The sequence below is a fragment of the Phaenicophaeus curvirostris genome, chromosome 5 (assembly GCF_032191515.1).
Source record: "Phaenicophaeus curvirostris isolate KB17595 chromosome 5, BPBGC_Pcur_1.0, whole genome shotgun sequence".
NCBI lineage: Eukaryota > Metazoa > Chordata > Aves > Cuculiformes > Cuculidae > Phaenicophaeus > Phaenicophaeus curvirostris.
The window spans coordinates 27,276,603-27,301,958 of NC_091396.1; the positions used below are offsets into that span (position 1 = coordinate 27,276,603).

The following is a 25,356-nucleotide window of genomic DNA, read 5'->3' on the forward strand; positions in this document are numbered from 1 at the left end:
TAACTAGCGGCATCAAGTCAGCATAAAAAGACAACATCCATCAGAGTTCATCTATCATCTACTGCACAATGTGCCTGCCCTCATCACCCTCCTCCCTGAATGCAAGCATATTAATAATGCATGTGCAAAGGCAAGCTTTCCTGAGAAAGTTGTGGACACAAAAATCCCAGAGATTCAAAAATCATGAGTGTTCCTTTGGAAAGCCTTCCCTAGCACATCAAGTAATCGGTTATCCTCTCATCTGAGAAGCAGCTACATACTCATCTGTTCTTTTTCCTTAACAAGATGCTTTTACAACTTGATTTGAGACCCCATCACTCTTTAGACCTGGCAATACATTGATGCGTGGAGCTCCAAAATCACACTCAGATTTCACAACAGCACTGTGCTTTTCACATCTATCTCCTTATGTCGTGTTTCCAGCATCGCTGCACGCACCCTAATGTGTTTTCTTTGCTGCAACGCAGCAAAGTCCTATCAATGCACTCTGGCATCCAATACGTGAAAAGGCATCGTAGCTGTACATTGTCGGTGTCAGCATTTAAGAAAGAGCTGTCTATTTCTTACATAAGTGAAATTTGATACAGAACGCCAAATCTCACAGCTGGCCCTGTTTGTAAATCTCACCTGCTGTCCCTGAGCCCCACTGCAAAAAAAAGCACGTTTAACCTCCAGGGACCAGCATGCACGCTATAGGCTCTAATTCAGTCTGAAAATGCTGCCTGGTCTCCTGTTACTGCCGCAGAAAAACTAACGCTTTAAGTTTTACTTTTAGCTCTGCTGTGCTTTCTTTGGCACATTAAAGACACAACACTAATTACAGTATACTATTCTACTTAAGGGGCTGTCAGCATTTCCACTGCAAAGCCTTCATTTCAGGGCTTTACAACACAGCTGTGAAATACTCATTTTGCATTTAAGCCTGACAGGCAAAGGTCTGGCTTTGGCCCAGGTTCCTGGGCCTGTTTGGCTTTTTGGGATTGGGGTTTTTGTTGTTGGTCTGGCAAAGGGAAAGCTGAGGAGGGCTGGATGGAATTATCTACAAGGGATGTCTGACTTACAAGACCACAGAAAAAAGAAACCCACTCAGTTCCAGGGTTGGTTTCTGCCCCTCACCTACCCAAAGCCTTCCCCTGTTCCAGTATGTGCACAGAGAACATGCACTTTGAAAATTATTTTTACTAAGTTTTTTTAAGAGGCTTTTTGTTATCCCCTCCCTCCTCTCCAGCCTGATCCATCTGTTCCTCAGCATCCAGCGCTAGCAAAGAGTACTGTCTTGACAAGCATGAAGACTGAAAATATTCCACCTGCAAAAGCAACACTAGCAAGCCCGAGCTCCAACACACAACCAATTCAGAATATCTCTGTCTTGCCAGACCAATCTCCACATCTCTCACTAAGTCTCACAAGCCTTGCTTGCTGCCACCACTGAAGACTCATAGCCTAACTGACTCTCTAGGAACTACTCCAAGACCATCAAGCTGGTTTCATGCAATCCACCACACAGACTTATAGAATCATAGAATCACCAGGTTGGAAGAGACCCACTGGATCATCGAGTCCAACCATTCACTTGTTGCAACATTTCAAGGTATTTCCAGCCAATGCTCAGTTTGAAGCAGCATTTGTGAGGTGAGAGGATTCAGAGTTCTGCCTGACGTCTCAACAAGTCCTCACATTTTAATCAATTTTTTAAAAAAGGGGAAAAAAAACCCAAAACACGCCAACAAATCAAACACCTGACCAGAACACCATCATCTGCAACAAGCAGTTTCCAACTTCAGGCAATGTGATTTAGGACAGCCACTTTAAGAACATCAGGGAATGATCTTCCACAAGACAAATTATGAATGACGCACCTTGGCACAAGAGTGGCAAGGGTAGAAACTGACTTGCCCGAAGGTTCTGAATAGCTGCGTGATGGGAAGTTACACCACATTTGTAAACCCACATAAAAGCAGAGGTGGGGTGGTGGGGTGTTCTGATGGAAATGCTGAGTCTCAGCTCTGATGGCTCTGCCAGGTGTTACTACAATGGCTGCAAAGGGGTGTGCACATGTTTTCAAAAGTGATTCAGGCAGCTGAGAGAGGAGGTGGAAGAAAGGTAACATGAGCAACCCAGGGTCCCTGCAGTCTGCCCTCCCACACATGCCTGCACACAGTGTGCGTGCGTTTGTCCATCTCTCCTCACTGTTACTCTCGCCTGCTCTCCCCTCCTGGCCTCTCCACCGTGCTGGCTGCTTTCAGGCTGATTCCAGCTGTCAGGATCACATTCCTGACCCATCAGCCCCAGCTGTCGGTCAGCGCCAGCTGTCAGGGGCTACGTGCTGAATATGCATTCTGCCGCCTTCTCCATGCACCTGGAGTAAGGCAGTCCCAGGGAGGCCACAAATCCTGTTGCGTGGAAAGTGGGTGGAAGGCTATTGAAAGCACCCCTACCAAGAACTGTAGTGAGGGAACTCAGACTTGACTGTGGTACACATCTGCAAGCATTCCTGTGGCCCACAAAAGAGGATACATAGAGAGTTAACTTCTTACCAGCTTTGGCAGCATGACCTAGCCATCATTATATAATCACCTTCTGTTTCTTCACTTAGCACCAGCCTGATCCCCCAGTTTTCTCTTCCCCACCCCCACACTAAGGTCCAGTTTCTTCTAAAATACTGCAGGGACCAAGAGAGGCACATATAACCTTATTAACTCTGGCTAAAGCACCTTCTCTTCCTTTTCCCATTTAGCCATCATTCTCACTGTACAAGCAGCCCTGACTCGGATTTTCATGACATTTCACAAAACCTTCAGAATACTTGAGCTTCAGAGATACAAACATGGTGAAAGGACAAGGGGTGGAGTGTGTGTAAATTGTCCACCTTTGTCAGTGTAGCAGTGATGCTATTTTGACTTTGGTGTGGGGAACACTTTCTGTTGATGTAACCCAATTTTGTGGAGATTGTGTTATGAATGTATACTTTAAAAATGAAAAAGCAACATCAAACAGGCTACAGGCTTGCTGGCACATGAAGAGTCAATTCTGATCTATTCCAGACTAAGCATCTGCACCTGGAGTCAATCGGACCAGCTCCATGGGCAGCAGAGCCCTATGGGACACAACAGAAAGACTCCATCCTGTGTGGGCAGGCTTCAAAGAAAGCCATTCCTTGAGCTCCCAGGACCTGGAGTTGAGCAGGATCACTTCACAAGGAACAGATTTTTCCAGTTTGCAAATATGCAAAAGAAAAAGAGGCAGCAAGATACCAGATTTTACACACAGGCAATTTGTCCAGTGATTTTTTTCTGCAGCAGAAAAAGGGACCAACTCACTTTCCCCTGAATGCAGCCCTATCTGTAGGAGGATTAGTCTCAAGTGAGGACTTGCAGTGCGCCCCAATTGATCTGTCCCAACAGCAGAGATCAAAGGAAGCAATTTCTGTCTTTCTGGCAGTGTTATATATCGGTCTCCACCAAATCCATGCACAGGACTTGAATGTAGGCAAAGTACTTCAGTGAGAAGCAAAAAAAAGAAAAAGTAAATACAGCTCCCTCAGGCAGCATTTCAGTTATTCATATAAGGGTTTGAAATCAAGCAGGAACAAACGGTTCCCCCAGTGTAAGGGTCACTGTTTATCATCATCAATCATCACTTCCCAGATAGGAAAGGTTCTTTTCCCTCTGTTTCACCCAGGCTTTAGCACTCACAAGGAGTGAGAGGCAAGAACAAGGCAAAAAGCCAAACACAGATGTAGGCATGGGCTGGCAAGGCTGCTCCCTCTGCAGCCCTGCTAAAGCCCCTCCCTACAGCCCCAGCCCCAAGCAGGCCCTGCTCCTAAACACAAACAGCTGACAGTTGACAGTTCACAGCCATCAGTCACAGATGGGCATCCACTCCAAGGAAACCATGGCATCTCCACATAACTCCTGACTCTGAGAAGTCAAACATGCGGGCTGTAACACACCATTTCTAATATCAATACTGCCGTGGCGAGGAACTCCGTCCTAAATCACCTCCTGCTGAACTTTATAAACAATGCATGTGTTCAAACTAAACTTGGACACCAGGAAGATATGCTGACAGAGAGAGCACAGAAAGCCTTCCCCACAGTTAACCCTGCCAAGGGAAGTCAGAGAAGGAATGCCACCTCTCAGTGCCTTAAGAAAAGCACCAAGTTGCAATTCCTGTCCTTGTCTTCCTTCATTTCTTCTCACTTGTGCTTATTTTTGGTATAAACAGATTAGTGCACTGTTTGTCTGAGGCTTGGAGGGGAACTTAGTGGTGGACCTTGAGAACAGGGAGTAGAAACACACAAGCCAGAGCTACGCAGGGTAAAGAAGAGCCTTTTAATCAGCCTGCCTGAGGTGACACTCATAATTCATATTGTGATTTCTTTATTCACACAATGTCCCATGCCAAATCAATCTATTTTTATCCTTCATCGCCAATTTGCACAGCAGTTCTGACCAAAAATCCACTGACTGCCACTTCTAAATTGACTGTAGATATCATCGGTACTTACCCAGCCCTCACTGCCACAAAGGCAAACACACTGGTCCTTTGGAGAAGGGGACAGCTGTAAGCAGTTTATTTAAGTCCCCAGGAAAGTTTTAAAGACTCTGTTCATAAAAAGCCTTACCTTTTTATGTCCAAATTCCTTACACAGAGTAGGTACCTGTCCCCTCCACAGGAGGTCAGACAGTTCAACTCTCCCCCAGTGCCTGAAGGCTCTTGCCTGTAACACCTGAACTACTCCAGAACTAGACACCTTGCTCTCCCATGCATCCATCTCCCTAAGACTGAAGTGATGCTATGGGGGAAAGTACATAGACACATCCTCAGAGGCTTTTAAAATGGTTATGTTATAGGCCAATTTAAATTATATTAAAAAAAAACCCCACACATTTACCAGCAATTTAAAAGATGCTAAGATTGGAATAAGTAAAACAGGAGGGACAGAGAGAGTACACAGCACTTATCACACAGACAACATCCCTACAGAAGGAGGCAGATGGTATAGAGATTAGTAGTCATTCCTTCCCTAAATATTGTCTGGACTATTTATCATTTACTTCACAGTACTTGCAAGAAGTCCCGACAAACTTGAAGGCCTCCTCTGCTTACAGCAGGCAACAACAGGTACTTCCACACAGTTTGCAATCTATAAACAAATATAAGAGGACTCAATGGCCAGGAAAAAAAAAAAACAACAAAATCAAAACAAAAAAAAAACCCAGAAGCACTGAAGTAAAATGTTTTGATCATCATAATGCAACAAATTCACAGCTGAACTGGGAACAACCTCACCTCCCTCCTAAATTCCTGCAGCTATGTACTGCATGGGCCATGCCACAGCATTGCTGTATCTCACTCCTTCTTGAGGCTAGGGACATTTTTGAAAACGTTTAAAAATGAATCAGAGGAAAGCACAAGAGATTTCTTTTCTCCCCAAACCAATCAGGATATAAAGAAGGAGCCATCCAAGCTTCCTGCCCACCCCCAGCCACCACTCGCTGCCTAGCTCTCAGCAATCCCTTCCTGCACTCCCTGCCCTCTGCCCTGATGAATAAGCCTCTTATAGAAGAGCCTTTATCATCATCTGCCCTTCATGCATCCTAGAATTAAGGAGCAATTCGTGTCTGTCCGTCAACACTTATACTTAGCACCGAACAGACTTCTGTCAACCAGAATGGAGACCATGTCCTCAAGGAGAAGTATGAACATATGAACGGGAACCAAAGACTGAGAAAACAAACTTAAGAGAACAGCACAAGCACTGATTTCCATTGTCTTCTCAAGATCCCTGCTGCCACCTCCTCCCATTCCAGTAAGGCTATAAAGTCCATCACCAGTAACACCGCATCCTCATCACTGCACCACCACCAGCATGGACAACTCCAGCAAACCCTCACATGTTCACTCAGGTAGGTGCTGCTGGGCCATCCTTCTGCTTCAAAGATACAAACCGGCACTACAGGAGAGGTGATCATCCTTCCTGGTCACAGCTATCACAGATGCAGAGCTTGGTTTAGTCTTTTCCAAACCATTAAAACTTCTTGCAAGTTTATGGCTTTGAGCCAGCACCGCAAAGACCGCATAACTCCCCCCATAAGTCAGCAGCAAGAAACACCATCCAATCCTCTCCCACACACACAGAGTGGAAACCTCCACCAGCTAATAAACCACACAGAGAGACAAAAGGTTATAAAGATAACTACAAAGAAATCCTAAACAAACTCATTAAATCATTCACTTACTTTCTTCACACACTTTGCCCTTAAATCACTTCTTCCTGTGATTTTTCCCAAGTACCTTTTGAGTTTATTTTCCTGAAGGAAACAAAGTCTGTAAATGAGAGGTACAACTGCCCAACATAAGCTGACTTATTTGAGGAGTTTGTTAAAGTTGACTTAATAAAAAGGAGGCAGGCTATCTTCTAAATGACTTAAACCCTGAAACAGGCGGAGTAACACTGAAAAAGCAGGTTTCTTCTGGCTTACGTTTAGGGTCAGGAGCATGGGTAACTGGTAGAATTACCAAATGTGAGAACTGAGGAAGTAAAACCACACTCGGAGGAAGCAATTCCTACCTACAGGCTTAAAAAAAAAAATCCTTTGTCTTTTTTACCACCTAGCTCCTGCCATACTTCAAAGCAGCAAACTGTTAAAACTACCACCATTTCTTTACTGCCTTTGTTTAGAAATTCAGAAAGCCCTAGATCCAGGAGCAAAACCAATTCCTGTTCCTTCAATGCTTCACAAAGTATTTCTGTTTTAACATGTTTAGTTCTTCACAAAAAAACTGCTGCTGTAAGAAGCAGAACACAAAAAGACAGATTATCAAACTCTAGTCCTCAGCAAAAAGTCAGTGCTCCTAGTGCATGATTTTCTAGTCAACAGTTTGAGACACATTCATCTACTCAGAAGCATTCAGCAGAATCTGTCTTGGTAAGGAATAACTTTGAGTGACACGTGTTCGGAAGTACCTGAACTACCAGTCCTAAGTACATTTCTACAGTTTAAACAAAGGATATAAGAAGCAGGCAAACACTCTAAGGGCAAGCAGTAATTCTGAACAGCAAAGCAATGCTTAAGAGTCAGAACATTGCTGTTGACTGCCATTTGTACTGAACCGCTATGGTAACCCTGCTCAAACTGTATTTCATGTCCTCCAGCAAAACATAGTTATAAAGCTTCTATGCAGTTTCCGTTTACTCCTTGCTATGGTGCACAGCCAGCTAGGCAGTGGGCAACAGCTGGATGCAAGCTTTACTCTCACCCCATCCACAGGAACTGGCCCCTGTGTGAAGCCAGGCTGCAATTCCTACCACCAACCAGAGAAGTTTTGAATGAAATGGAGCTGATTGCCTGTCAGAACTCTAAGAACACAACTGATGATTCAGACCCTTAAAAAAAAAGATTTGCTGAAAGAAATTATTGTAGAGAATTGTTCATGGAGCACTGAACCCTGAAAATGTTTCCACCTGTCCACAATCTTGCCTCTCTTCTTCAAATTCTACCAGTCTGTTTAAGAAAAGACATCACTTCTACCTGCAAATCTTGCTTCTCATGTCTTTAGAACATCACAGGTTCATACCTGCAATAGAGCACTTAGGAGACAACATTGTGGAAGGATCTCTTTACAAATGAGCCAAAGACAAACAAGCATTTAGAGCTTAAAGATGGAATTAACACCAGACACAAGTAAAGACTAAACTGGCTGCTCAGTCTTTATCAGCACTTTTTGCTATTTCTGCAGAGGTCACTTCCTACATTTCTTCTGGGTGAGATAAAAATCTATTAGTGAGAGAAAAAAACACAGAAATTGGCACAGAAGCTGGCTGAGCAAGGACTTGCACTAAATAACCTTGTACAAAGAACCAGAAAGGTACTTAGAAATTGCAGAAGTTGCTGTGTACAAGCATCGCCTGGGAGAAGTCCTATGTACACTTCACATGGTTTAAAAGGGGACAGCAGCATCCCAGCGTGCCTGCAAAGCACAGCCAAACATTGATGTCACTTCAAAACACTGCACCCTACAACGTGTCACAACATGATGACCAAGGCAACTAGATGCACCACATGTACCCAGACTACTTGTCTAATAGCTGGAGGACAGAAACATCTGCCAGAGGAGTTAAAAAAACCTCAGCAGCACTTTTGGAGTCACAAGAACCCAACAGACTGTCACAGACCAAACGCCATGTCTTTGGGGGACCAGGTCACTGCAAAATGAACCCCACGGGATTTCTGACAGGTGTTCCATCACAAGAGAAAAGAGCTAGACAACCATCAAGTAGGAAGCCAACACTCCAGAGCCAAGTATTTTGTGCCTTATGAAACCAAGCAATATAATAATTTATTGTTGCTTTCAGCTACCTTCTCCAGCCTTTCCCACTGAAGATGGAGCACTAGGAAGTCTTGAATTAGCTCTAAGGCAGGGAACTCCTGATGCTACCCCTTTCTCCTCTTGACACCAACAACATTACTGCAACAGTTCAAACATATTTTATATATAGCTCTGTGGCTTATTTCCAGGCAGAAGTAACTCAATGCTGGTGCACATATGTTTAGACCACAGTGATTGGAAAGAACATCCCATAAACACCCCTAACCCTGCTGCTCCACTGTGACCAGAACAGGCTCTGCCTCTGCAGAAAAACAAGCCATGTCAGGAAAAATAAATAAATAATTAAATAAATCATCCATCCAGAAGCCAGGCAAGCCATCACCACCTGCACAGCACTGACAGACTTATGCTATAGCCCCAACAGATTTATAGCTGTAAGTTAACAGCCAGCTCTTGTCATATCGCTATATAGTGTTTGACCGCCAAGAGACCATAGAGAGGAGACCAGGGTGTGGGCCAGCATAAAGGCAGACATGCAATACACAGAGCACCTGCCAGTATCCACTTGTATTTTAAAATAACCTTATAAACTTAAGAGCTGAACAAACATAAGACAGATTTGCACAGCTCTATTTGCAAACCTGACATGTACTGAAAATATCAGTAATGCTACCGTATTTTAATGAGTCTGATTTTAGCCCAATACTCTTAAGCTCATGCACTAGAAAGAAACAAGAAGGGGAAGGTTCAGGAGCCATGGACCAACATCCAGTGAGTAGTTCCCTGGGCATTGGCTGCAGGGACCTCAGTGACATATAGACAAGAGACACCTGCTAAAAACCCAGTGGATGCTGATTCCAGGTTTTAACACAGCCCAAGGCAAGTCAAACCCCAGAGAGCACAGTCTCCACTCTATCCCCTCTTCTAAAGGAGGGAGCTACTGCTACCACTGTAGATAACTACCAAGTGATAACTACCACTCCTTTCACCAGATGGTCCCCTCTCACGAGCTGCAAAGGCAGCTTTGTCAGCCTTCCCAGAATACATTAAAAGAGCCCTTTAACACATTTTTCTCTGCAACAGCTAAATACTGTGGGAGAAGGTTGGGGGGTGGGGAAAGAGTAGGGGATTCACATGTTTATAATAAAAAAAAAATAAAAAACGTTGCCTTTTTTTCTTATGTCCAAATCCAACAGGCAAGGACTTCAAAGAGGAGGAAAGCATAATCAACACTTCATAATTCTCTAGAACAGCACTGTATCTTTGGATACGTGATGCAGAAGTTAACAACCATCATCTAAGGCCTCTGCAGAGACAAATATCTCTTGTCCTGGGGTATAAATAACTTGGGTTTATCCTTGCATAAACCTAGTGATAACTCCAGGGATGAAACTGCCCCTCCTGAACATGTCAGGTCAGTATCCTGTTTGATCAGAGGTGGCTCTGGCTGGGGAGAAGAGGGGAAAACAAGTCCACATTTTGAGGATGATGATGATGGAGGTACAAAAGAAAAAAGGAATTTCTTTACTTAACTGTTTATTTGGGGTATGGGAAATGGGGCAAGAGACTCTCTGCTCCAGGTTTCACAGGACTGGTTAGCAACGTGTTCAGGGAACATATCTTAATGGACAAAACGCAGCTGAGCTGATCAAAACAATATGATAAGAACAACTGCATGATATGCAGATAACGCATGCACACACATACAGTCATGTGCATGAGCTGAACCATCATACATAGAGTCTGATCTTGCAGTCAGCCACAGGGGCGCTTATCTTTACAGCCACTGGATGAGATGGAACTACTCATGCTCATACTACCTCACACAAAACCAAGCACATGTTTAAATATCCACAGGAATGCTGCCAGGGTTTGTATTCAGTCTTACTTTAAAACCTTCAAGGTCATCACAACCATATAAATGTTACATAGAGCTGTGCAAGACTTTGTATACGTTACAGCTCTAACCCAATACCAGCATCACTTCATGAAGAGGGGAAAAGAGTGGTTTGTAAGTTACTGTATGAACGGGAACACTAAGAAAAGTAAAATATACTCAAACAGAACAGAATATGTTCTTCCTATTAAAAACATACACAAAGAAAAATAGAAACATATTCATGGCATGATCCAACCAAGCCCCAGGATTTAAGTATGCTCTAAAACACAAAATCCTGCTGTGCAGCTGTTCACAGTACTTTCCTTTCTGGGGATCTGAGAAAGGCATCCAAATTAAATCACACTGGACAGTGGGAGGGCAGGATGCGGGACAGTACCTAGGCAGCAGACCTGGAAATAAAGCAGCCCTCTTTCAGAGGGATGGCCACAATGCATAGGCAGCGTTCCCTCTGCTGCTCAGAGACAACACCTCCTCCCCAGCAAGAGAAGTCACCCACTTTCACATTTTACAATGAGATTTTGCTTCTAAGCCCTTCCTCCTGCCCTAACTGCTTCTGCAGCTTACACAGATCACTGATGATTTACAGTTCTACCACCTCCTCAGCATGGCAGCTCCCCGACTCAACTAATCTCAAACGCCACACAAACTGTGCTTCAGGCCCACAACTCCCTTCCTCACAGCCCAGGGCAGGAATGCCAGCTCCTCTCTGCCTGAGGAGTTGCAATATTGTTTACTCAGCTTCCTGCCCTCCTCAGCCCAGGTTGCTCCTCCCAGTATAACAGGCCCTAAGCACCAGAAAAAAAAACCTACCAATAGAGAAAAACAAGAGTTTGTTGCTTGCCAACAAACCTTCAGGCAGTACATGATCATAGAATCATAGAACAGTTTGGGTTGGAAGGGACCTTAAAGATCACCCAGTTCCAACTCCCCTGCCACGGACAGGGACACCTCTCACTAGGTCAGGCTGCCCAAGGCTCCATCCAACCTGGCCTTGAACACCTCCAGGGATCGGCAGCCACAAATTCCCTGGGCAGCCTGTGCCAGTGCCTCACCACTCTCATGGTGAAGAAATTCCTCCTTATGTCTAGTCTAAATCTGCCCCTCTCTAGTTTATACCCGTTCCTCCTTGTCCTACCACCACAAGCCTTTGTGAACAGTCCCTCCCCAGCTTTCTTGCAGACCCTTTCAGGTACTGGAAGGTCGCTACGAGATCTCCTCAGATCATTCTCCAGGCTGAACACACCCAACTCTCTCAGCCTGTCCTTGAATGAGCATTCCCAATTGTTTCAAACCTCTGGAAAGCACTGATAGCAAAACTAAATGTCTTACTGCTGCAAGCACTGCTCTCTTCCCACCAGAACACCACAGGGCTCGCCACAGTGAGCAATATTTATTTCTTAAGAGAAACACTTATTCACTGGTAAAATATTGAAAAGGACAAAGTCTTCTAAGCAAAGACAATATTTTTATTTTACAATCCAGCGCTGAATCAGATGCCCTTCTAAAAATGCACGTCGTCTTACAAAAGCAGTGGGTACATACTAGTTTTAGACAAAGAACCATATAAATCTTCAAAGAGCGTTCATTATTTTTTGGAGCATCTAACCACATGGGGAGACTTCCTTCAGGTTATCCCTTGACCTAAAACAGCTACATCTTACAAGACAACTAAGCATAACAGTAAATTCTCACAGCCCTAAGACGAGTTATCTCTTGACCTAAAGCAGCTACATCTTGCTAGACAACTAAGCATCACATCTGGAGATTGTCAGCATATTATCTCTTGACACAAAACAGATTTATATGACAAGATAATTAAACACACAAACCAGCTGCAGCAAAACCTATCAATTCTCACATTCTCCAGCCCCTGGTGACCTCAGAGTTCCCCAGGTGCCCTGTGAAACTCTTTTCTTTCATAAAAAAGCAGCCCCGTGCCCGCTGTCCATTGGCCGGCAGCAGCCCCGCCGGCGCTGCATTGACCGCTCGGCTCGCGTCCAGCCGCTCCCAAGCACAGACGTGCATCCCAGGGAGCTGGAGCTGCCCCGATGCACAGCAGAGGTGGTCCAGGCACTGCACCTCCTCTACCACCGCGCTCCACTTGGCAGCTCCACCAAAAAACTATTTCTCTGCAGCATCACAGTCATGCATTTTAGAGCAGCTGGATCTAGCGGGAGGTGTCCCTACCCATGGCAGGGCTTGGAATTAGGTGATCTTTAAGGTCCCTTCCGACTCAAACCATTCTATGTCTACCCTAGACCTCAGACATGAAAAAAACAACCTTATTTTCAACTCCACTACAGAAAGCGGGCTGAGAACTCGGCAAGGCAAGCACCCGTAAGCCACCCACCACACCAGTGATCTGGAAGAGCGCATCTCCCAAAAGTCACGGCCAAAACCCAAGCCCATGCAGTCAGCAGTGAGAAAGCTGGGCTACCTCTAGCCCAAAGTCCCCTACCCTCATCCTCCCCCACCACTAGCTCTTCACGCTGTTGATCGCATGTAGAACACATATCAGCTTAGCTCAGGCCGCGTGCAGAGACACGCAGCACAAACCCTGGATTATCAGGGAGGAAGATAATCCTCCTGCTGCAGGAGAAGGTGGAATCCCAATTCCAGCCTCAAAAGCAGCTCAGCATTTTTGAAAGAACTACTGTCATCAAGAAAGATTTGCATAAGCATTTCATTAAAAGCATTTTATGTCATCTTGCTCCTGTCCCCATGGGGATGCAGGCTGGGCAAACAGCCTCCAGACAGCCCTCATGACCAGGCAAGATCCACAGCACCACTTTGCAGCCTGTCTGGCCACCATTCAGTCCAAGAAAATTAGGTGAGCTGGGACCAGATGGGCTCAAACAAACAAAACGGATCCCAAATTTGTCAGTTCCAGTTTGCAGTCAGCAATGCTTTTGGACGCAGCTGCTTCAGGATATCACCTGAAAGCAGGTTTGAAACATATAGATAGGTCTGGGACCACTATATCTAGTTCAAAACTGAGAGATAACACAAAAGCAAGGAGTTATGCAGCTGTTTTAAAGCCATGGATGCTAGGGCACTCTGCAATAAGAGCATAAGTATCCTGCCTGTTTTACACTGAGGGGAAAAAGATGCTCAGAGACAGTCTGAAGAGCAGAGCACAGAACCCAAAATCATTAACTGCACTTAAAAGAAATACACAGCTCTGTTTCAAGGTTCACCCTACCTTTATACATTTTCAGCAGCACAGAAGCATTGGTCAGGACCATGAAAAACAACACTCTGAGCGTAGCCTTGCAGAAAAGACAGTGATATTGATGCAATGTAACTGGCAAAAACAAGTCCTCTTACTGGTATGCCTTTTTATTTGAGAGATAGGATCATTCCACACTCTTTTGATGCTGTGTTAACATTAAGACAGCTTGTTGTGGAAGCTCCGCTTGCAAAATGCTTCTAGAACAGGCAAGTGCTTGGCAAAGTACACTCCTACCAGCATGCTCCCTCTGAAGACCTCCAACCCCATCCCCATCTCATCTAGGTCATGGCCCCATGGCACGGCCATGGCTGAAGCACAGAGCACAGCATGTTCTGAGCACCAAGAGCAGTCACCAAAAAAGGAGGAGGCACACACTCCTTTCACAGTCAGTCCTATTCAATGTTTCAGCAACTCTGGCAACCAGATTGCGTTAGGAATCCTAAAAGACCAAAGCTCCTTCAGAACATTTTTTTTTTTTTTTTTTTTTTTTTGCAAATGAAAGCTTCCCTAGTACAAACAGGACTTCAAAGGGTCCCTTATGCCTACTCAAAGGTGTGGAACTCATTTCAAAGCCCTTGGGAGAGCCCAAAAGCTACCACTGTTGCGCACAGGAGAGGTAGCTAACACTCCAGTACTGACACTTCAAACAACAACTGCCCTGTGCTGGGCCTCCCCACCAACAGGGAAGGGTTTCTGGACAGGCAGGACTGCTTTCACAGTGCCTACTTAGAAGAAAGGCAGGAGCAGACAACTTTACAGGTCTGTATCCTCGAATTTATTGACATTGCCATTGACATTGCTTTCTCCTTTCAGAAACTCCTCCATTTGCCTGCTCTCAAATTATTTGTTAATGTTGTGACTCTACTGCTACACAACCCCCATCAATCTACTTTATTCCAGAGAAAGGAGTGTCTCTGGATCCATGATGAGGGGAAGTTTCAGCCTAACCATGCACAGTGTTTGGGAGATGCAGAAATTTAAGAACCATTCCTTCCTGTAAGTGATGTTTCAAATTCCACTAGGTAAGACGTCTCATATTAGTTGTTAAATCACATTAGCCTTCTTGAACAGGCTGAATTTTAATACTGTACTTGGGAGAACAAGCAAGACTGCCTTTTATTGCTATTGGCTTGGAAACACTGAATAAAACAGCTTCTATAGCACTATTTTCAATCAGAGTTTCCCCACAGTAACTAACAACAGTACTGGTCTCCTGGGACACTAGCAAATTTACAAGGCTTACTGGGGTTTCCACAGCTCTAATTCATTTGGTGCTTAATCTGCTTGAGCCTGTTGGAAAGTCATCATCACCAGAGATACTGAAATCATTAGAGACAATGGAACCAGGTCAGCATTTACAACAGCATGGTTTGGGGACCTTTAAGCAAATAATCCTAAATGAACAGATAGTCCTCAAATGGGAGAGGTGAGAAACATCCCTGGTAATCTCCAAGAGACTGGGCTTTGTGGCTAAGGCTAAGATTTGGCCTCAAAGGATCAAGATTGAATTTCTAGGCCTGCCACAGACTTCCTGTGAGAGTGTGGAGCCACGTCTGTATAGGAAAAGCACATCCTCTTCCCCCACAATATTTTTTTTTTCCAAGCCTGAAGTTCCTCTAGTTTGAGTCTACTTTACCACATGTCTGTCCAATGATCACCAAAAGACAGTAGATATGGAATGTTCCTGCAGTCTATAGTCATACAAATATTAGCAGCAACTCACCTTTACACTAACATTTTTGAAGACAGATCACACAGCACAGATCCACTGCTGGTTAGAACAGCCACAGGCCTCAGCTGTATCTTCTTTGCACAACATGCAGACATGCTCAGGGCATGGCTAAGCTGCACTGTGGTCAAAGGAAACAGCAGGAGATTTTTTCTAAATTGCAGTAGCCACCCTTTGGTGGGCACAGCCTCAGCAGAGCCCACAGGATTTCAGGCATGGGGACCAGCCCACATCTGGAGCTAGAAACCAGAGCAGAGAGCACACCACAACCCTACCACACACATACAAGAGCCCTCAGAAACTTCCAGCTCTGCAGAGGCAGGTACACCAGACACAAAAAGACTGAAACTAGGCTTGGTACTAGTTAATTATTCAGACCTTAGCTGGGATCACTCAGCACTAATATATGGGCTTCATTCTGCTAAGCGCTATCTGAGCGCCATGTAAGCACCACTCCCTGCCCCAAACATCAAGGCAAGAGACCTTTTAAAAAAACTGAAGACTGGCTAGTACGTGGTGTTTGCTTTCACTCGCACAGAGATAATGGTACCAAGGCTAATCAACTTTTTCCTAAGACCTGAAGAACAAGAAGCAAACTATCTTCTCAGCTTTGCTAGGCCAACAAAATGCTGACCACCACTTTCTCTGCTGGAAATGGAGGTGATGCACTGCAGTTGCTTTCCACTAGACACAGAGGAGTGTGAAAAAGAATACAAGTCACTCTACAAGTACTTGCAAACCCTTGAGCAGACAGTGGTCCAACCTGGCCTGACTCCCAACCATCACTTCAACCGTTCCGCCCTCCTGAAACGAATGAGATGATACACCACAGGCAGTACCAAGCACGCAGCGAGTGAAACAGATGGCACTCTTTGGAGGAGGTCTCTTTCCACTGTGTCTGTGGATGTCTTGCTCCACTAGCTTTCCCTGCACAACAGCTCTGATCAGTAACATCTCTGACTGGCCACGACTTTTGCCATCTTACCAGCCTCACCAGGTCTTTGGCAAAACGCTACACACTTCACAGCCCCCTGCAGAACAACAGCCCACAAGCAAAAGAGCGTCATCAGTCTATATGTGTACAGCTTATCTAGCACAGCAGGGACAGAGTAGAACCTGCTTACAACTCTCTCCAGCCAGGTTAGCTAAGTCCCACGTGCCTTCTCAGAATACCTAGCTCATCTGAGGCAGGTGAAGAACGAGCAGCCCAGTAGGGAAAGATTCGGCCCCTGAGCTATGACAGTCATGACAGAGTTGTTGCACTGACTCCATCCACAGATACAGACATGCTATTGAAATGCAGGTCTGGCTATGGAGAAGCTAACCAGCCTTTGTCCTCTGCTTTAAGAGACACTGTTATAACCCTGACCAGAGACAGACATGAAATCCCTTCTACCTCTGGACAGAAGCCTCTATGTTGTTGAAGCATTTGAGTGTGTTTAGATCAAGTGGTGCAGAGCTGTGAGACAGAACCCCAGCTATCTGCTGGGTTCAACCAACATTCACAGATACTCTGTTCTGCAAAGGGATCTGAACAGGCTGGACAGCTGGGCTGAGACCAATGGCATGAGGTTTAACAAGGCCAAATGCCAGGTCCTGCACCTGGGGCACAACAACCCTATGCAGTGCTACAGACTAGGATAAGTCTGTCTAGAAAGCTGCCTGGAGGAGAGGGACCTGGGGGTGTTGGTTGACAGCCAACTGAACATGAGCCAGCAGTGTGCCCAGGTGGCCAAGAAGGCCAATGGCATCTTGGCTTGTATCACAAACGGCGTGACCAGCAGGTCCAGGGAGGTTATTCTCCCTCTGTACTCGACACTGGTGAGACCGCTCCTCGAATACTGTGTTCAGTTCTGGGCCCCTCACCACAAGAAGGATGTTGAGGCTCTGGAACGAGTCCAGAGAAGAGCAACAAAGCTGGTGAGGGGGCTGGAGAGCAGGTCTTACGAGGAGCGGCTGAGAGAGCTGGGGTTGTTTAGCCTGGAGAAGAGAAGGCTGAGGGGAGACCTCATTGCTCTCTATAACTACCTGAAAGGAGGTTGTAGAGAGGAGGGTGCTGGCCTCTCCTCCCAAGTGACAGGGGACAGGACAAGAGGGAATGGCCTCAAGCTCCGCCAGGGGAGATTTAGGCTGGATATTAGGAAAAAATTCTTCACAGAAAGGGTCATTGGGCACTGGAACAGGCTGCCCAGGGAGGTGGTTGAGTCACCTTCCCTGGAGGTGTTTAAGGCACGGGTGGACGAGGTGCTAAGGGGCATGGTTTAGTGTTTGATAGGAATGGTTGGACTCGATGATCCGGTGGGTCTCTTCCAACCTGGTTATTCTATGATTCTATACAAGCTTTGAAGCAGAAAGCCAGACCAGGGTTAGTTGCAACCTCTCAGCTGTGCCACTGGCTGCACTGGTCCCAGAGCTGGCAGGCTGAGCACCGTTCAGATGCCAGTGGAGTGGAGAAGAGGAACAAAGCAATACTGTGCTGAACAGCTCCTCAAAGGCATCATCATATAAAAGACCTTTCCAAATCCTGCCAAAACAAGAGCTTGTGATAGTATCAGACAGGCTGCGCTCTACCTCACCCACACAGCCAGGCTGCTCAGCCCTATATCTTGCTCCCAGGGAAATGCTGCCCACGAGGAACGCAGCAGGCTCTGCTGCTGAAGGACAAGGTTGTTCCCAAAGACTTACAAAGAATCCCACTCCACAACAAGCCTCAGCTGCACCTTAAACGATTTAATGAGAGGTGATGATTTTCAAAGCATTTATACCAGTGAATCAAACTTTTGTGGTTTTTGGTTCTGTTCCAGTTCAGGTTCAGCAATTCTCATCTGATCCGGTTAAGACCAGTAGTGGTTGAAACTCATTCAGGTTGGAAGCTATAATATTTCCAAACAAAAAGGACTGTGTACTGAAGGCAGGAAGCTACAGCCAGGCCAGAAACATTACTCCACTCTCTTGTGTCCAGAACAGCTCTTGGTCCTAGCCGAGCCCTGTAGCTTCTCAAAGGACTTAGGAGCTGGAGAACTACGTTAGGACTGTTAGGGGCACGACAAGGCATGAAGGGTCTCAAGCTTCCATGGATGTGCTTCGCTCTTGAACCTGTACCTGTGCACAGGTCCTGACAGGACACAGAGGTGTGTGTATGTATTTCCGCTGCCCTAACCAGGGAGCTACCATCAGGCCGATGGCAGCCCAGGACTGGCAGTAAGGACAGACCACACCTCACCAAAGGACAGGAAGCCCTGTCCTCCTTGGAGCAACTTAGTCAAGTCTCATTTTCAGAACAAAAGCCCTCAAGAAGGTTTTTAAGAGCCACCCAGTCCAACTCAGCATCACAGAGCGGGCACAGACACTCCAGCTGCACATGCTCGCAGGATATTTTGTGACTACAATACAACCATCCCTGTGCTGAATGAATTCCTTCGGAGTAATGTCAGGTTCTAGTCAAATTCTTTTAAACTGACAACTTGAAACAGGAAAACGGGAGAGATCAAAGAAACAAGCAGCAAATTCCAACTGTGTTTCTTTGGACTCACCGCTTACGGGTTTAGAGAAAAGCCTGTAGCAGGTTTTCTAGCAATTTGTTTCTACACTGATATTTATAATCTGGTTTGACTGAGGATATCCCCACACAAACTCTAAAACAGGCACAGCTACATCAGTTAAAAAGATTCTTATACTTAGAGGAGCAGAGCTTAACGATATGACCATCCCCTACAGGAACTGTGCCTGCTCAGGTACATCACTTCTGTGAGCAGAGAAAGATTTGGGCAGCCAAGCTGCAGGGTATTACAGCAACCAGGGCATTTTAGCAACAGGAGCTGGCTCAACTCTCAGTCTCTCCACTGTCCTGCTTCTGCCATTCATTCAGGGTGATCAATGCTGCTTAAAAGGCACTCAGAGCCCAGTTTTTAACTCTGTGTCTCTACTAGAGTCACAAGCACAGTGACCAGATGCATGGCTGGATTTCTGGTAGGGGTAGTAATTCTCTAGGAATTGAACTCAGGCCAACCAACTGATCCGAGGAAATTTTCGCTTTCAGCCACCACACTGACACATTACAACCCCAACAATCAACAGGCCTAAACTTAAGTTACTATACTCTAGGTCTGTGTTTGTTCAGCACAAAAAACCAAGAGATCTGGATAAGATGGGAAAAGTGGACTCAAGCCATGAATGTCAGAAGACACAACAAGAAAAAAAATCAGTATAAACACAGAGCTAACCAGGCAGCAACAGAAGTCAAGACTTCCACAAAATAAAAGTTGTTTTCAAAAAGCAGCTAGAAAACCAAACACGACATCCAATTTGTCAACAAGATTTACTTAAAGAGCCCTTGTTCCTTCCCCTTCTTTTGGTTTTTTTTTAAATATCCATGATTATGTACATGTTCTTTAGTTTTACTCCTGCAGAGATCTCCTGGGGCTGCACAGTAAAACCATCCATTAATTATGGGCAAGAAATAAGTCCTAATAAAAGTCACAAAACAAGTTCTCTCTTGTACAGCACTGAAGTAACACATTGCACGTCCTGCAGAGCCCTCATGCAAAATATCTGCACTCACCCACACTCCCACTTCCAGAGCAATGTGCAAACAGGTCCCTGCGGAGCCAGCCTCCCACAGCCTGCCCACATCCAGCCCAGCCTCACACGGCAGCTTTCCTGAAAGGAGACAGTTTTCAAAGGGCTTCTCTTCAGCATGGGGAACTGCCCAACGGGTCTGGCCTCAGCCACTGAGAGAGACGGCAGGCCTCAGGCCACTGAAGGGGTGTTTAGGAAAAAGCAGGGACACGTTCCAAAAATCACAGCTCATGGAAGTCAAGGCAGTGCCACTGAGGGTGCCTGTCCATCTTAAATGGGGCAGCTGGTTGCACTGAAAGCCCGAGGGACTTGGAGGAACCACAGAGCTGTTGAGGGCTTGTTCTTCACCTACATCTACATGTACAAAGCACACCACCACCTTTCAGACCCTAATCTGGGGCAACATTCCTACTCCATCCTATGTAAGCAAGCAGCACTCAGCAGAGATGAGCAGCCAAAGCTATCAGCTTCATAGGCCCATGCATACTTCCACAATACTAGTCACATGCATTTCTCGCAGCAACCATTTCTCAAAAAGCCCAAGAGACAAAGACGCCTGGAAAATGCCTTTCTGCAGCTCAGCAAAGATCTTTCAGAAGCAATACATATGATGCTCAATTTCAGTCCAAAGGAATTTATACTCACACCAAATAGACTGAGAGGATCTGTTTCTTGCGATTTTAGAGAAGTAAAGCTACATCTTACCTTGGGAGGCAGAGGAGCAATAAGCACACATCTGACAGAGGGAGCATCTCCAAAGATACCAAATAGGGGAAGCTGTTATGTTGCATTATTGGCAAGGGGCCCACTCCTTTCTACGATGCCCACCCGAGCTGTCCCACTGAAGGCAGGACATAACTCATTTGAGGGAAATTCAGAGCAGATTGCTTTGGGAAACCACCACCTAGACTCCTCATCATGACAAATTGCTTTTACCACTGAATTCCCCAGCAGCACCTTGGCATCTCACTGATTAACTGCTTTTACTAATAATATACACAAAATTGAGCCCTCAGACCCTAATTTGGTGGTGTAGAATGACTCCATGATGTCCTCAGGGGATCAGACAGCGTGGCCGCACACTGGGAGATAGCGCAAGAGATACAGTGGAGCTCTTCAAAAAGGCATGAGCAAGGAAAAAAAAAAAAACAATGAACCAGGTACCAGAGAACACCCAGGGCTCAAGCAGGTCCCAGCTCTGAAAAGGAGTGGGCAGACATCAGAGCCAGCTGTATAGGAGGCTTTTAGCTCTCTAGACAGAGGTCTCTACAGAATACAGATCAACTCACTGCTCTGCAGGAACAGCTATAGAGCACGTTTCCTTGGCATTAAATGCAGCACATGCATGCACACACACACCCCGAGGTCACGCACAAACACCAAGGACTCTGGACAACTTTGAGGAAGCCAAGCAGATTTTTTGATCGCTTTGCAAGGGGAGAATGTGGTGTTCCTTGGTATTGAACAGCCACCCCAGGGGTCCTCCAAACTGAACCACAGTTTTGAGGACAGGTTTTCACACTGGGGACAGGCCATTTAGATAAATTGTCATTTATTTCCCCTGCTGCCTTTACACACTATTCATTCTTGCACTACTTTTCTGAGACAAATGAATGCATTTTGCAGTCATGGATTACAAGCATTTCTTATTTATTAGTGAGTCTTCACAAGGTGGGAGGGATTAAGCTTTCTATTTATGGAGAAAGAAAGTTATGCAAAGTCCGAGTGATCTGCCCAGGGTTACAAGTGAATCAGTGGCAGAGATAGAATGCGGTGCCCTGACTCAGAGGCACCTGCTGTCAGAACAAGGCAATGCCACCCAGCTCCTGTTCTCTCTGCAGTCAGGGTTAAGTCATCTTCCTCTCCTCACTACACCAGTCAATTCCCAGGGAGTGATCGTCAGGAATTCTCCATCACACCAAAAAGAACGATGAATTTTTCAGGCAGAAGCAATTATACCCCAGATAAGACAAGCTCAAGGTAAAGGGGGCTGGGGAACATGTATCCAGATGCAGACCCCATCTGAACAGTCACCTCTAACAGATATCTCACATCCTCCATCTTTCAGATCATCCTACCCTTCCTCATATGGGACACTTCTTTGCAGGGCTGAAAGCAATTGCTTACACAGAACAAGCCTTTGCATATCATTAGCTGCCAGTAGCCCAGGTTAGCAGTTGGAAACATGGAGGAAGAGGCAGCATTACATATCTTCTGCCAGTCATCTGTAACAACTTCTTACACCGCAGCACGGTAAATCCCTAAAGCCTTCCAATACAGATTGGGTACACACCACACAAGCAAAAAGAGTGTGTTTCAGAAGAGGTACCCAGGTTTAGCAAGGATCTGAAGCACAGTAAAGATGCTAACTACACAAGAGGCTATGGTCACATATATCAGTTGCTCTGCATTACCCTACAGTGACACCAGGTCTCCAAAAGCAGTGCTGTTAGTACAGATGGGACCTCGGGCAACAAAGTCAGAGCATGCTGGCTGCATCATGCAGCACTCACCTTGCTGCTTATATCTTCACGCTTGTTCCCAGGCTTGCTTCTCCTCAGCTTAATGGAAGGGGAGCGAAGTAGATTTTTGATCCGACTTGTTATTGTAGACCCCTCAACCGACATAATCTCCAGGTGCCAAGAGGGTGTTCACCCCACACACAAATTGTGCCTGGGGAACGAGCCCAGGTTTGAGGCAGAAATACTGATGTGCTCAGCTTTGCTTACAGTCGTTCACATCTCTCGGCGATCCTGCTCAGGAACTCCACTCCTGTTACACTGCAAAGCTATTCACAGAGGCTGGCAGACTTTCCTTTTGCAGATTCCAGAGGATCAAATCAGCAGTAATCTAAACTGAAAGATGCACCCGTGGGTCAATACACCATGCACAATAAATTCCAGCCTCATTCTTTGCAAGAAATGTCAAATACAAGAGCTTACAATAAGGAGGGGTGGAGTATTACTTAGGCTCAGAGGCTTCCACAAAAATGATCATCCTTACAGTATCAATTAGCACATCTAAACCAATTCTCAGATTCAAAATTTAGATATTTTACACTTCAGTACCATCTTATGACAAAGATTCTCACCATTGGAGTCCATTAACAGGGTCTGTCCAGCCACTTACTTTTGCTCCACACACATCCATTCCACTTTAGGCTTCACAGCCTGGAAAACAACGCTGTACTCGATCACGAAAGGCCAAGTCCCAGAAGCACACCAAGAATAAACACGAGGCAGTGTTTAACGCTCACAAATTTAGCTCTGCATTAAGCACACACATCTGTACAGCAGGCGATATCTGATAATAAAGACACATAACATTTTACATCCTCACACCCTTGTTAAAAAGGGGATGAAGGAGGAACCGCAATAGCTGCCAATGATTACAGATCCCAGGCCAAACCCCTCACCTTTTCCAAAGCCCCAGAGGGAAGGGGGAAAGAGGGATACACCCTGTGCCTGTAGCAAATCATTCTCACAGCTCCCATGCAGAATGGGCGGGGGAGGGAGAGAGAAGGAGGGGGAGAGATTGAGAGAGAAGGAGAAGGAGGGAGGGAGAGAGAGAGGGAGAGGGAGAAGGAGGGAGAGGGAGAGGGAGAAGGAGGGAGAGGGAGGGAGAAGGAGAGAGGGAGGGAGAAGGAGAGAGGGAGGGAGAAGGAGAGGGAGAGGGAGAAGGAGGGAGAGGGAGGGAGAAGGAGGGAGAGGGAGGGAGAAGGAGGGAGAGGGAGGGAGAAGGAGAGAGGGAGGGAGAAGGAGAGAGGGAGGGAGAAGGAGAGAGGGAGGAGAGAGAGAGAGGGAGGAGAGAGAGAGAGGGAGGAGGAGGGAGAGGGAGGAGGAGGGAGAGGGAGGGGGGAGGAGGGAGAGGGAGAAGGAGGGAGAGAGAGGGAGAAGGAGGGGGAGAGAAAGGCCCGAGTCAGCACAACCCCGACCCCCTCCCCGCAGGACGCGCCGCTCCCTCACCCCCAACCCGCCAGGCTTAACCTCCCCTACCTGGAGCCGGGAGCGCGGAGCCCCGCAGCGCCTCCCCGTGCAGGCGCCTGCCCCGAGGAGGGGCCGCGGCGCGGGCCGCCCCTGAGGGCGGGGCGGGGGCCGGGCCAGCCCCGCAGAGGCGGTGGCGGCGAGGGGGGCTGCTCTGCGGCCTCCGGGCCGTGCGCCCCGCTCCACCCCACCCTCCGGGCCTGGCGGCCGCGCTACGGCGGCCCGCGCGGGACATGGCGCGACGCGGAGCTGGGGCGGTGGCGGGGGGAGGCGGTGTGGGGTTGCGGCGTGGAGGGGGTTAAAGGGGCGGGGCGGCGGGGTTCTCGGACAGCCTTGCAGGGGCCACAGCGGCGGCCCCTGCAGGGCTGTCCGAGAGCCTCGCCAGGGAGCGGGGCCGGAGGGCCTGAAAGGGGCTACAAGAGAGCTGGGGGGAGACTGTGCACGAAGGCCTGTGGTGATAGGACGAGGGGCAATGAGGAGAGGGGCAGATTTAGACTAGACGTGAGGAGGAATTTCTTCACCATGAGAGTGTTGAACAGGTTGCCCAGGGAAGCTGTGGCTGCCCCCTCCCTGGAGGTGTTCAAGGCCACATTGGATGGGGCCTTGGGCAGCCTGATCCAGTGGGAAGTGTCCCTGCCCATCGCAGTGGGGTTGGAACTGGATGATCTTAAGGTCCCTTCCGACCCAAACTTTCCTATGATATAAATCACTGGGATTTGGATCCCTTACTGGGGCTACAGCTGGCACAGAGCTAGCGGATGCAGAGGCTGCTGGCCAAGCCAAACCCATAGCATCTGAGCTGAGTGCCACTGGATGACCACAGGACTCCACAGCCCCACCGTGGCACAGTAGGACTCCTGCAGCTGTGGTTGGTTCCCACTTATGAAGAGGTCCTGGAGCTCCTTCTCCCCTCAGATCTCTAAAGTTTTTGCTAAGAGTCCAACAGCCCACTGTTACATCAGGTTGTGGGGATGGAGCCCGTGGAGTCAGAAATTTGGATGCTTTTGTGCTGGCTCATAGCAGGTGAGAGCCTAGAAGCAAAGGTACATCAGGCCAGCAAGAAGGTTTTGGCCTAGGACTGCATAATAGCCATTCCCCTGGAAGAGTTCAGAAGCCACTGTGCTGATTCATGTGCTTCCCAAACGGGAACAGATGCGCTACCGTGCTGTGGCAGGTACTACCCACATGAGACAACATGGTGAGGCAGATTTCACTGGTCACCAAGCCTGAGTTGCTATTAAAGGGTGTACATTTAGGATGTAGCATTCTTAGTCTCTAAGAGTTCAAAGAGACTGTACATGTCCACACTGGCCTAACATACATCTCCACAGCAAAGCCCCAAGGGAGAGAAAGGGGACCAGCATTTTGTAGGGTGGAAAAGTTATGTTAAGGACGCAGGTGCTGTCAGGACTTTAGTTCCATTTACTGCAGCCTATTCTCTGTCCTTGGATCATCACTCTGGCCCCCCATTTCCTATAGTGGCTGCCTTCCCCACCTTTTCCGTTTTCAGTCACTGCTGCATCTTCAGTGACTAATGCAAAGCCAGAACATGCGTAGAATCATGCGTACAGTTCATGAAAATTTGCTGAATTTCAGG

The 25,356-nt window shown here is 46.8% G+C and overlaps 1 protein-coding gene across 4 annotated transcripts in view; it reads right to left on the minus strand.

Annotated features, from left to right (window-relative positions):
* MAPKBP1 (mitogen-activated protein kinase binding protein 1) overlaps window positions 1-23,212 on the minus strand; it is a 97,705-nt gene extending 74,493 nt beyond the window's left edge. Inside the window, exons 1-2 of one of the 4 annotated variants that reach the window (XM_069857937.1) lie at window positions 23,192-23,212; window positions 22,290-22,631 (exon numbers count right to left, since the gene is read on the minus strand). In XM_069857937.1, coding sequence (XP_069714038.1) covers window positions 22,290-22,403 — 114 coding nt within the window. In that variant the 5' untranslated portion in view covers window positions 22,404-22,631; window positions 23,192-23,212. Of the gene's footprint in view, window positions 1-22,289; window positions 22,849-23,191 lie in introns of those variants that run through there. The other 3 variants (XM_069857938.1, XM_069857939.1, XM_069857940.1) reach the window with 3 other exon arrangements.
* Between the last annotated feature and the right edge of the window lie 2,144 nt (window positions 23,213-25,356).